We start from the raw sequence: 12390 nt of genomic DNA on the forward strand, positions 1-12390 counted from the left end.
TGACGCCTAGAGGTAATTGGACACACTGGGATAGAGGGTCCAGCCACTATTATAAACAAATTGAAAGCAGATGGTGGTGAATGACTTCATAGGGGATGGACAATACTATGTGTGTATAAATAGAGTGGCTGGAGTTCTGAGAAAGGGTGTGTTCCGCGGGGTGTGTTCCGCGGGGACATGCCAGTGGGCTGTACAGTTGTAATAAAGAGCATGTTTGATTTTAAAAGTTCTGGTAAGCGTTGTATTTGAAAATGATTTTCCACGACACTGACAGCTGTACATAATTAGCCAGCCAGGTTAGAAGGGTCTGCGATTCCTTTATGAGGTGCAATCAAAATAGCTGTTAGACATAGTAACAGGGATATTCTGGCAGGGTGTCTGTCTAGCATTAGTTCTGAATACTGTTGTGGTTTTGATCACTAAAATGGCTGTGACTTTTGGAATCTCTTTGAGGTTAGATTTTCAATGTATTCATCTGGTTGGTTTACCTTGTTTTAAAGTGTTCACTGGTTATTTATGTGTAACTGTCTGTTTTGTAGTGTTTCTTGGATTTGTTGCCTGCTAATTGGAGGGATAACTTGTTTTACACTTAAAGGTGCGTTTTGGTTTACGCTAATTCAGCTCAAATCAGTCTAGTTCCGATAGTTTAAGGCTGGCATTTTACCACTGTTTTCTTTGTTTCCTAGGTAACGCTCATGGGCATGCTGTTTACCCTGGACCTGGAACATCTGCCCAAGCAGGTGTGGTGTCTGTTCCAAACGCCAAAGCTACTGGCCACAATGCCACGTCATCAGAAGCTACTGGCCACAATGCCACGTCATCAGAAGCTACTGGCCACAATGCCCCGACAAGTTTTAAGTCCGAACCCGGCGCCTCAGCAGAAGAATCCGGCCCCGGCGCCTCAGCAGAAGCGTCTGGCCCCGGCGCCTCAGCAGAAGCGTCTGGCCCCGGCGCCTCAGCAGAAGCGTCTGGCCCCGGCGCCTCAGCAGAAGCGACAGGCCCCGGCGCCTCAGCACAAGCGACAGGCCCCGGCGCCTCAGCACAAGCGGCAGGCCCCGGCGCCTCAGCACAAGCGACAGGCCCCGGCGCCTCAGCACAAGCGACAGGCCCCGGCGCCTCAGCACAAGCGACAAGCTTTCAACAGACAGTCCGGCCACTCAACTAACTAGATAGGGAGATCATAATTTGGTTTGCCCAACTCCTTTATCGTCTTTCCCATGTTACTGTGCCTCCTTTTGAAGAAAAGGGCAAAGGTAACTGAGGTGGGGAAATATGCCAACTAATGCACTTGTTTTGAAATGAGGATCTCCTTCACTTGCGCATCGTCATGCAAATTGTTTTACATGGGTGGACGCTACAATGGTGTGAATTGTTTTTACAACCGTACGACAAAAATTGACATCTGATTTGCTGATATTGCTGACTCACTTTTAGGTTCTACGGTTATGCTTTTGATTTAGCCTGGTGTTCCTGCTACTCTTGCATGATTTGCTCAATAAACCATTTGACTTTCAAAATACCTTGTCCTTCAAATATGTTCTCTTCTGCCTACCATGTGCTTTCTGTTTGGGAACAGACTGGGTCTGGAGTAAAAGGGAATGTGGTTCACAACTGTAAACATTTGTTTACCTTTTCTGGTAGTTCAAATGCCAAAGATGTCTAAATTGTCAGAGCTCCCTCATATGTTCATACTTTACCTGTCCCTTTGTGTAGGGTGTTTGACTTACAGTAATTTGCCTGTTACCATAGGTGCCTAAAGAATGTGAATGCAGTTTACCTCAATGTCCCACTGCCTGTCACTAACCTGTCCCAGGGACACTGAAGTTTCTCCTTGACCTTATTCAGAAACATTAAAACATCTTGACACATTTTGCCTGTTCTACAATGTTGGTCTGGCCAGACACATGAACATGGATGCAATCGTATATGCATTCTCAACTATCAGCTGTAAGAAGTACAAAATGTGTCTTTATCAGACATGTCAACTCTCAATGTGGCCTTCTGCACAATTCATTTCTACCTGATAGCAATGAAGTTACCCCTGACAGGAACTTTCAGACTTTAAAAGGTGCATTTGAAGCATGCTGTACTAACTTTAATCTGGGGCCATTGTAAATGTGTTAACCTAAAAGCCTGCCTTGTGACTCTTCTGCTTTTCTTGGTATCAAGGCGTGAAACAATTTCAACAACACTTAGTGTTCTGACAGTCTATGAATTTTTCATGGAACGAGTTACTGACAGTTTATGGAGGAATGACAAATCAAAGTGGTGAGCAGGAAGTTGTTTTCGGACCGGCAAGCGACTCATTACTGGCAATCTGATTATGGAGGAATTAAAGTGGACTCAATAGTAAAAGGTTTGATTAAAGAACTAAATTTGGCACAGAGGTAATGTACCCTGGGGCTGCTTTGAAACTTTTTTTTTGGGGGGGGGGGGGGGGGGATCTGAAGGATCTGGATTCTGTGATCATTTTGTAGCCAGGGTCTGATTGATCTGACAGTTTTAAAAATGTTTTTAGAGAAAATAATCTGACAGCATCAATCTGATTCCCCTTGTAACAGAATCCAGTGAGTGCTGTGAACAGGCCTACACCTTGCCATCTACTGGACAGGTTGCAGTACTACTTCTACACTGTCATGCGGAAACTATACTGGACAAAAATGTAAACGCAACATGTGAAGTGTTGGTCAGACAGCTGATGAAACTAAGTATTTATGTCTGTAATGAAGCCATTTTGTGGGAAAAACTCATGATTGGCTGGGCCTGGCTCCCAAGTGGATCCCACCCATGGCTGAGCCCCTGCCCAGTCATGTGAAATCCATAGATTACAACCTAATTAATTTATTTGAATTGACTGATTTTCTTATATGAACTGTAACTGAGTAAATTTGGTAATTGTTAGAATTGTTGAGAAGAATCTTAAAAATATATATATCTTTATGTTTCACATTTTTTGTTGACTACATGATCCCCCTCTTGCTCTTCCGTATTGGTAAAGGAATGTTCCTTAGTCTACAGAAGACCTTTTCCCGCCAAAACAATAATGTCCAAGAAGTAAACACTGGAACAATATTTATAACATCCGAATGTTTGGAATGGTCAGTGGGGATCTAAAGAATAATCATGTCACAATGTTTATTTAATGATGTCATTAAGAATGGTATCAAGAAAATACTGTAACTCGGAAAGTGTACACATTATATCTGTCAAGTTTCCCATCCAATACGTTGTCTGTGATATGAAAATGTATGAAATTATTTTTGTTAAGATAGGAAGGTGATTTTAGTTTCTTTTGAGAATTGTTTTTCATATAAACTATGCACAGTGACTAGACACGCCACGAGTGATGTCAGAGTTCATGTCAGCATGACGGAACACCCCGTTTGGCCAAAGTGCTTAAAAGTACTTGCTAAGAATTAACATACCAGACCAGAAAAGCATGGAGTATTAGCTACATGTGGGAAATGGTTATTACTTAACCTCAACCCGAGGTGAAGAAGATAATGCCCAGACTAGACCTGAACATTGCCAGTCTACAACTGTGCGTGTAAAGTGCTTCAAACTGACTAAAGACACAAGGTGGGAAGGATAAAATCCCATCTCAGAAAATCATTGATGCATCTGAATATCTGCTCTGAAAACACTCCACTACAAGCACAGACAACTAAGAAGAAGGACAATGTGGCCTCTGGTGGACAATCAGAGCCTTACACCCACGGGAGAGTCCACCGAAACAAACTTTCGTGAGGGCTTGGTTCTGCCCGAGATTGACGACAAACAAAGGGTTTCAACACGTAAATACATTCATTTTTTTCTTACCCCAAATGGGCGGTGGTTCATGTGCAAGGTATATGATTAATGTGAGATGAGTTATAGTTTCACGCCCTGGCCATAGAGAGGTTTTTATTCACTATTTTGGTTAGGCCAGGGTGTGACTAGGGTGGGCATTATAGTTTCTTTATTTCTATGTTTTCTGTTTAGTTTAGTTACCTTACAGAACTGTTCGTTTGTTTCTTTGTTATTTTTGTTCAAGTGTTCTAATTTAGTAAAATATTATGAACAAGTACCACGCTGCGCTTTGGTCCACTCCTTCTTCATCAGATGAGCATTACAGAACTTCCCACCACCAACAACGGATCAAGCAGCGTGGTAAAGAGGAGCAGCGTGTCCAGGATTCCTGGAATTGGGAGGAGATCCTGGACGGTAAGGGACCCTGGAGGCAGGCTGGGGAGTATCGCCGTCCACGGGAGGAACTAGAGGCAGCAAGAGCAGAGCAGCAGCGTTACGAAGGGCCTCGGCTAGCAAGGAAGCCCGAGAGGCAGCTCGGGGTGTGTGGCTGAGTCAGGTTGGAGACCTGAGCCAACTCCCCGTGCTTACCGTGGCGAGCGTCGTACTGGTCAGGTACCGTGTTATAAGGTGGAGCGCACGGTGTCTCCAGTGCGCATGCACAGCCCAGTGCGCTACCATCCAGCTCCCCGAATCAGCCGGGCTAGAGTGGGCATCCAGCCAGGTCGGAGGATGCTGGATCAGCGCATCTGGCCGCCAAAACGTCTCTACGGCCCGGGATATCCTGCACCGGCTCTGCGCACTGTAACTCTGGTGCGTCTACACAGCCCAGTGCGTCCTGTGCCTGCGCCCCGCATCTGCAGGGCAAAAGTAACCATCCAGCCAGGACTGGTTGTGCAGGCTCCCAGCTCGAGACCTCCAGTGCGCTTCCACGGCCCAGTGTATCCGGTGCCTCTGCCTAGGACACGGCCTCCTGTATGTCTCTCCAGCCTGGTGAGTCCTGTGCCTGGGCCTAGAACTAAAATCCCCGTATGTCTCCCCAGCCTGGTGAGCCCTGTGGCAGCTCAACGTACCAGACTGCCCACACGTCTCCTCCCTCCAGTGATGATCCATGGCAAGAAGCCTCCAGTGATGATCCATGGCAAGAAGCCTCCAGTGATGATCCATGGCACGAAGCCTCCAGTGATGATCCATGGCACGAATCCTCCAGTGATGATGCATGGCACGGAGCCTCCAGTGATGATGCATGGCAAGAAGCCTCCGGTGATGATCCATGGCAAGAAGCCTCCAGTGATGATCCATGGCACGAAGCTTCCAGTGACGATCCATGGCAAGAAGCCTCCAGTGATGATCCATGGCAAGAAGCCTCCAGTGATGATCCATGGCAAGAAGCCTCCAGTGATGATCCATGGCACGAAGCCTCCAGTGATGATCCATGGCACGAAGCTTCCAGTGACGATCCATGGCAAGAAGCCTCCAGTGATGATCCATGGCAAGAAGCCTCCAGTGATGATCCATGGCAAGAAGCCTCCAGTGATGATCCATGGCACGAAGCCTCCAGTGATGATCCATGGCACGAATCCTCCAGTGATGATGCATGGCACGGAGCCTCCAGTGATGATGCATGGCAAGAAGCCTCCGGTGATGATCCATGGCAAGAAGCTTCCAGTGACGATCCATGGCAAGAAGCCTCCAGTGATGATACATGGCACGAAGCTTCCAGTGATGATCCATGGCAAGAAGCCTCCAGTGAGGAGTCATGGAACGAAGGCCTCCAGTCCAGAGCCTCCTGCGAAGGTCTCCAGTCCCGAGCCTCCAGCGACGTTCTCCAGTCCGGAGCCTCCAGCAACGGCCTCCAGTCCGGAGCCTTCAGCGACGTCCTCCAGTCTGGAGCCTCCAGCGACGGTCTCCAGTCTGGAGCCTCCAGCGACGTTTTCCAGTCCGGGGCCCGCAAGGAGGGTGTCCAGTCCGGGGCCCGCAAGGAGGGTGTCCAGTCCGGGGCCCACTACGAGGGTGCCCAGTCCAGGGCCCGCTACGAGGGTCCCCAGTCTGGGGTCGGCGGCGAGGGTCCCCGCCCCAGAGGCGCCACCAAAGTGGGGGGAGCCAGAGGCAGAGGGGGGTCTACGTCCCGCACCAGAGCCGCCGCCGTAAAGAAAGCCCACCCGGCGTAAAGGAATCCCACCCGGACCCTCCCCTTTAGAGTCAGGTTTTGCGGCCGGAGTCCGCATCTTTGGGAGGGTACTGTCACGCCCTGGCCATAGAGAGGTTTTTATTCTCTATTTTGGTTAGGCCAGGGTTTGACTAGGGTGGGCATTCTAGTTTCTTTATTTCTATGTTTTCTATTTCTTTGTGTTTGGCCGGGTATTGTTCTTGTCGTGTCTTTGCTATCGTTAAATTGAAGACTTATAGTTTTTATCATAGATTCCTGTAATTAGGGCTTACGCTATCACTTGAGTAATAACGTAACTAATTAAACTATGAATTCGAGGGCACCAGGGAAAGTTATTAGATTACAAAGTTATAATTTCCCAATATAACCTTTCAGATATTTTCATATCTGATCAATAGTCTTCTGATTAATGATTTATGTACTGTACCTCACGTCAGTCTCATTCCAAACGTCGTAAATCGTTGATTATCTGCACGAACCCAGTCTTCACTATGAGTCATCCATACATCAATTGTCTTAAATCATTTATTTATTACTAACTAATTAATTCACAGAAATGCATAAACAAACAAACAAACTTAAAATAGTTACATGAAATGATAGGAGAAAATATGCCCTAGTGGGCTGAACCGGCATGGCGGCTTGTTAGACAAAAGGGATGGAGGGTGGGTCGATTCAGAAGTCACTACAGAGTATACTCTTTATAACAATGGACATGCTAATCCTTACACATGAACGCTCACTCATTCGGGAACAATTGCAATCAATATATATATATTTACGCTCATTGTTTGTGTCGTCTTGATCGTCGGAGAGAAGTTCGTTTTGTTGGAGCTCCTTCTCACGTAGTTATTGTGGATTGTTCAGAGTGACATTCGTTATAGAATGCTTGTTTCGGCGGTTGTCTTTCTTCGCGTCCAATGATACCGAATTCCTAGCAGCAGACTAGTAGTCAATATCAAAACGTGTTCTTATTAGTATAAGAGTTTTAACCACGTGGTATGGTTAAAACTTCAGCAATGTTACATTCAACCTTCGTTCTCCCCATTGAGGATAAAACATGGTCTAAATGGTAATTTCTTAGAGTTGGCTTTTATTCAGATAGCAGGAAGGGGCTGTCCCATGGTCTCTGACCCAACTGGCTCAGGGGCGGTCCTTGGATTTAGTTCAAATACAACAGGGAGTTGTATTTTCCTTCGTTAAACAGTTCAAAATCATATTACACAATTATACAAACAGTATCATACTCACTCATTCATTTTATACAACACACAGATGTAAACCTCATATCTGAAGTTATTATATAAACAGCGGTATGGTAATGTGGTCCCACAGTCTCACATGAGTTTCCCACATGGGGACAAATGGACATGTTAATAGCTAGGATCTTCACCGAGCTTTTCCTACTTTTGCAGGAACATGAAATATGTTCGTACCTCAAGTTCTGTGAGGTGGAAGAGAATTCCTTTGTCCTGAAAGTTTACCCTCTCTCTTAATACTGTTTGTGGTGGGGGGATTCTCAGGAATTTACGACATCTCTCTGTGATCACCGCATGGGTTGTGGTAGGAAAGGGAGAGGCAGAGAGAGGGGGATGGGGTTTGAAGTACCCAAGCAGGCAACATCATGACATTCTCAATCAGAGGCAGCTGTCTATCGGATGAACTGTCAGTATACTAAGTTTAACTGTTGGCGATAATAGTTGCCCTCCAGTGGGGGTAGGACGTACAACCTGTTAGAATTATAGTATGCTACTATTGAATACCTCCAATAGTAGGTCACTCCTATTAAATTTACCAGATGATAAACTATTCAATAGAGACAGGTCAATCTGATAAGCTACTTTGTAGCTGGTTAACATTTAATAGAGAAGGTTTTTGGGAAAGCCTTTCCATCTACCAGAAGACAGTTGTTTATATCATTACATCACTATATTTTTCCTGTTCCTTAATTGTGTTTTCTTCATATTATGAGGCATGTCTTACAGTGCTTCAAAGTAGCCAAGCCAAAATACCTCCTTAGAAATGTTGAGGGAAATATTTTATAAACTCAAATGTTCTCTCCTGTTTTTCAAATCAACTTTCTTTCAATGTCTAGCATTCATTGTCTGAGTGCGGATTGGTGCTTATCACGGTAGGAAGCCAATCATTATCTTGCTAGAACAAAAGACATACCTGCTGTGTGCGGATGAATCTGACTTTGGCTGACAACTTGTTTTTGAGCCAATCAGAGAGCACGAAGCTTCTTGTGGGGGAGCAACAAGAAAAAGAGGGCCTTTTCATCAGAATTGTTCTACCTAAAACAATAACGCTGAAAAATACTACTTTTTTTTCTATTTCAAGTCTTCATATATTTTATGTCTAGCTAAGAGTTTTGTGATTGAAGAAGGATTTGTTGTTAGGTTTGATAATGTAAACTAGCTTATTAGTTAGCTATCTAGCAAGCTAACATTAGCTTCACACACACTTCATATGAAACTAATGGTGTGGTGAGTGCGTGATGTTAGCACAACAGCTAGCTAGCTAGTGAATCATGGTAACCATTTAGATAACTTTAGGCAGGTAGCTAAAGAAATGTATCTATGGGCTGTATGCAATTATGGAGAGTGGATCAAAATGTTTCTTCGTCGTCTTGCTAGCTAGTTATCTAGATGTGGCCATCTGACTAGTATCAATAAGGTCTTTCTACAACACCAGCACAGCTAGCTAACATTGACTAGACCATAAAGCAACACACAGACATGCATTGCCAACAAACGCTACCTTCTGGATTGGAATATTTTAACACAGCTGAGTGGTTGACGACTTCACAATCTTTTCTGAGTGAACATAAAAGAGATTGACAGCCGACATTGTTGGGAGGTGTTAAATACTAATCGTCAGGCAAACATTTGACAATCCTTCCGGTGTGTCTGAGCTGTAACGGATATTACCATCTCTGTCCAAATATCTGTGCAGCAGAGGTGCAGCAGAGGAGCTATAGGAGGATGGGCTCATTGTAATGTCTGGAATGGAATTGATGGAACAGAGTTACCAATATGGTTGATATGTTTAACTCTGTTCCATTGATTCCATTCCAGACATTACAATGAACCCATCCTCCTATAGCTCCTCCCACCAGCCTCCTCTGGTGCGGTGCACATTTTAGAAGGTAAACTGCATTTTGGAACATTCTGCATAGGCCTACCGCTGTGTACACATTCATGCGCTTAAAATGTGAAGAAATAATCATTTTTCAACATTTTAAGGTGAACATTCTGAGTCGTTCCATCAGCCTTATGAATTGGTACAGTGTTAACCTCCACTACACAACTTTGATACGCTTCAGTGGTGGTTAAGAATTGATTATACAAAATGTCCACTGAAAACAAGGTGGTATATCTGCGTATAGCCTCCATTACACCACTGACTGTACGATTTGAGAAGGGTACTCCTCCCTCACTGCTTTTGCCCGTTCACATCATCAACCGGTGCACCGCGGCTCAGGTTAGTAAAACTCCCTCACAGGCTGCATTACAAAGGCACATTACAAAGGCACTAATTACTATTTTGACCAATCAGCTCTGAAAAAGATCTGATGTGAAAAGATCTGATGTGAAAGATCTGATGTGAAAGATCTGATGTGAAAAGATCTGGCGTGAAAGATCTGATGTGATTGGTTAAAATGCAAATACGTGGAAAAAATATCAGAATTGGGCTGCCTGTGTAACACAGCCATAGGCCACTTTCTACAGCTAATCTGAGGCGACACAACAACCAATGGTTGCGTGCCACGTCATCAACTGTGTCATCCACTGACATATGATGTGATTAGCTGATACTTAAAATACTTATCAAGGCGATGTAAGATCTGTCAGACGTCAGCAACGTCTAAGCTTTGGAAAGTGGCCGAAGTCTGTTTGGAACCAGCGATAAACTCCCTCATAGTCTGTTTGGTCCCAGCCACACAGGCTGTGTTTACACAGGGAGCCAAATTCTGACCTTTTGCCCCACGTTATAGGCAAAACAGCTAATCTGATTGGTGAAAAGACCAATTAGTGGGAAAAAGATCAGCATTTGGCAGCTACAGACACATGAACATGTATGAAATTGAATATGCATTCATCAATTGTCTGATTTTCTGTAAATTGTTGAACTGAATTTGGTGTCTTTCTTTTGTCGTCCAATCATCTCTGTTGTTCACCATATGTCAAAGGATGACTCCTGTTGAAAAACAATTGGCTCAATCCAGAATGGGTGGGTAGAGTTCACTCTTTAAAACCGTCAGATTGGTCCATGATGTGCAAACTCCACCCTCCAGCACACCAGTTCACACCAGCTGAATGAAATCCAGAGCACCTAATCGTAATGGGTAAATTGATCCAATTGAAATTAAGTTCATTGGCTGACAGCTGTACATAATTGCCAGCCAGGTTAGAAGGGTCTGGGATTCCTTTATGAGGTGCAACCAAAACAGCTGTTAGAGAAAGCAACAGGGAGACTCTGGCAAGGTGTCTGTCTAGCATTAGTTCTGAATACTGTTTTGGTTTTGATCACTAATATGGCTGTGACTTTTGGACTCTCTTTGAGGTTAGTTTTTCAATGTATTCATATGGTTGGTTAACCTTGTTTTAAAGTGTTCACTGGTTATTTATGTTTAACTGTCTGAATGTTTTGTAGTGTTTCTTGGATTTGTTGCCTGCTAATTGGAGGGATAACGTGTTTTACACTTAAAGGTGCGTTTTGGTTTACACTAATTCAGCTCAAATCAGTCTAGTTCCGATAGTTTAAGGCTGGCATTTTACCACTGTTTTCTTTGTTTCCTAGGTAACGCTCATGGGCATGCTGCCTACCCTGGACCTGGAACATCTGCCCAAGCAGGTGTGGTGTCTGGTCCAAATGCCAAAGCTACTGGCCACAATGCCACGTCATCAGAAGCTACTGGCCACAATGCCACGTCATCAGAAGCTACTGGCCACAATACCCCTTCAAGTCATAACTCTGAACCCGGCGCCTCAGCAGAAGCGTCCGGCCCCGGCGCCTCAGCACAAGCGTCTGGCCCCGGCGCCTCAGCACAAGCGTCCGGCCCCGGCGCCTCAGCACAAGCGTCCGGCCCCGGCGCCTCAGCACAAGCGTCCGGCCCCGGCGCCTCAGCACAAGCGTCCGGCCCCGGCGCCTCAGCACAAGCGTCCGGCGCCTCAGCACAAGCGTCCGGCGCCTCAGCAGAAGAATCCGGCGCCTCAGCAGAAGAATCCGGCGCCTCAGCAGAAGAATCCGGCGCCTCAGCAGAAGAATCCGGCGCCTCAGCAGAAGAATCCGGCGCCTCAGCACAAGCGTCCGGCCCCGGCGCCTCAGCACAAGCGTCCGGCCCCGGCGCCTCAGCACAAGCGTCCGGCCCCGGCGACTCAGCAGAAGAATCCGGCGCCTCAGCAGAAGAATCCGGCGCCTCAGCACAAGCGTCCGGCCCCGGCGCCTCAGCACAAGCGTCCGGCCCCGGCGACTCAGCAGAAGAATCCGGCGCCTCAGCAGAAGAATCCGGCGCCTCAGCACAAGCGTCCGGCCCCGGCGCCTCAGCACAAGCGTCCGGCCCCGGCGCCTCAGCACAAGCGACAGGCCCCGGCGCCTCAGCACAAGCGACAGGCCCCGGCGCCTCAGCACAAGCGACAGGCCCCGGCGCCTCAGCACAAGCGACAGGCCCCGGCGCCTCAGCACAAGCGACAAGCCTTCAACAGACGGCCCGACCACTCAACTAGGGAGATCATAATTTGGATTGAACAACTCCTTAATCGTCTTTCCCATGTTACTTTGCCTCCTTTTGAAGAAAAGGGCAAAGGTAACTGAGGTAGGGAAATGTGCCAACTAATGCGCTTGTTTGAAATGAGGTTCTCCTTCACTTGCGCATCGTCATGCAAATTGTTTTACATGGGTGGACGCTACAATGGTATGAATTGTTTGTATAACCATACGACAAAAATGTACTTCTGATTTGCCGATATTGCTGACACACTTTTAGGTTCTACGGTTACGCTTTTGATTTAGCCTGGTGTTCCTGCTACTCTTGCATGATTTGTTCAATAAACAATTTGACTTTCAAAATACCTTGTCCTTCAAATATGTTCTCTTCTGCCTACCATGTGCTTGCTGTTTAGGAACATACTGGGTCTGGTGTAAAAGGAAATGTGGTTCACAACACTTGTGTAAACAGATTTGTTTAGCATTTGAACTACCAGAAACAATGCTAAAGTTCTCTAAATTGTCAGAGCTCCCTCATATGTTCAAAATTTACCTGTCCCTTTGTGTAAGTTTGATTTACAGTAATCTGCTTTCTACCATCAATGCCTAAAGAATGTGAATGCAGTTTACCTCATTGTCCCATTACCTGTCACTAACCTCTCCCAGGGAAGCTTAAGTTTCTCCTTGGCCTTTTTCAGAAACAATTTGACACATTCTGCCTGTTC

At 45.8% G+C, this 12390-nt stretch overlaps 1 protein-coding gene across 4 annotated transcripts; it reads left to right on the forward strand.

Annotated features, from left to right (window-relative positions):
- Nucleotides 1-297: 297 nt before the first annotated feature.
- Nucleotides 298-12028, forward strand: LOC139582504 (autotransporter adhesin BpaC-like). 4 transcript variants are annotated; one of them, XM_071412568.1, is made up of 4 exons: nucleotides 10373-10522; nucleotides 10613-10668; nucleotides 10760-11332; nucleotides 11438-12028. In XM_071412568.1, exons 3-4 carry the CDS (start codon nucleotides 10769-10771, stop codon nucleotides 11771-11773), a joined length of 900 nt encoding a protein of 299 aa, XP_071268669.1. In that variant the 5' UTR covers nucleotides 10373-10522; nucleotides 10613-10668; nucleotides 10760-10768; the 3' UTR covers nucleotides 11774-12028. The 4 variants fall into 4 exon arrangements, with proteins under 4 accessions (XP_071268666.1, XP_071268668.1, XP_071268669.1 ...); XM_071412565.1 differs by lacking the exons at nucleotides 10373-10522; nucleotides 10613-10668 and adding exons at nucleotides 298-453; nucleotides 540-595 and having other exon boundaries at nucleotides 10760-12028; XM_071412566.1 differs by having other exon boundaries at nucleotides 10760-12028.
- Nucleotides 12029-12390: the final 362 nt, after the last annotated feature.

This window comes from Salvelinus alpinus, chromosome 8 (assembly GCF_045679555.1).
Source record: "Salvelinus alpinus chromosome 8, SLU_Salpinus.1, whole genome shotgun sequence".
Classification (NCBI taxonomy): domain Eukaryota; kingdom Metazoa; phylum Chordata; class Actinopteri; order Salmoniformes; family Salmonidae; genus Salvelinus; species Salvelinus alpinus.

Bases quoted from the DNA above. Each gene is read 5' to 3' on its own strand.
- LOC139582504 (XM_071412565.1), top strand. From the start codon at position 425: ATGGCTGTGACTTTTGGAATCTCTTTGAG. The intron at 454-539 runs GTTAGATTTTCA...TCTGTTTTGTAG, and splicing joins ACTTTTGGAATCTCTTTGAG to TGTTTCTTGGATTTGTTGCC. The intron at 596-10,759 runs GTGCGTTTTGGT...TTTGTTTCCTAG, and splicing joins AACTTGTTTTACACTTAAAG to GTAACGCTCATGGGCATGCT.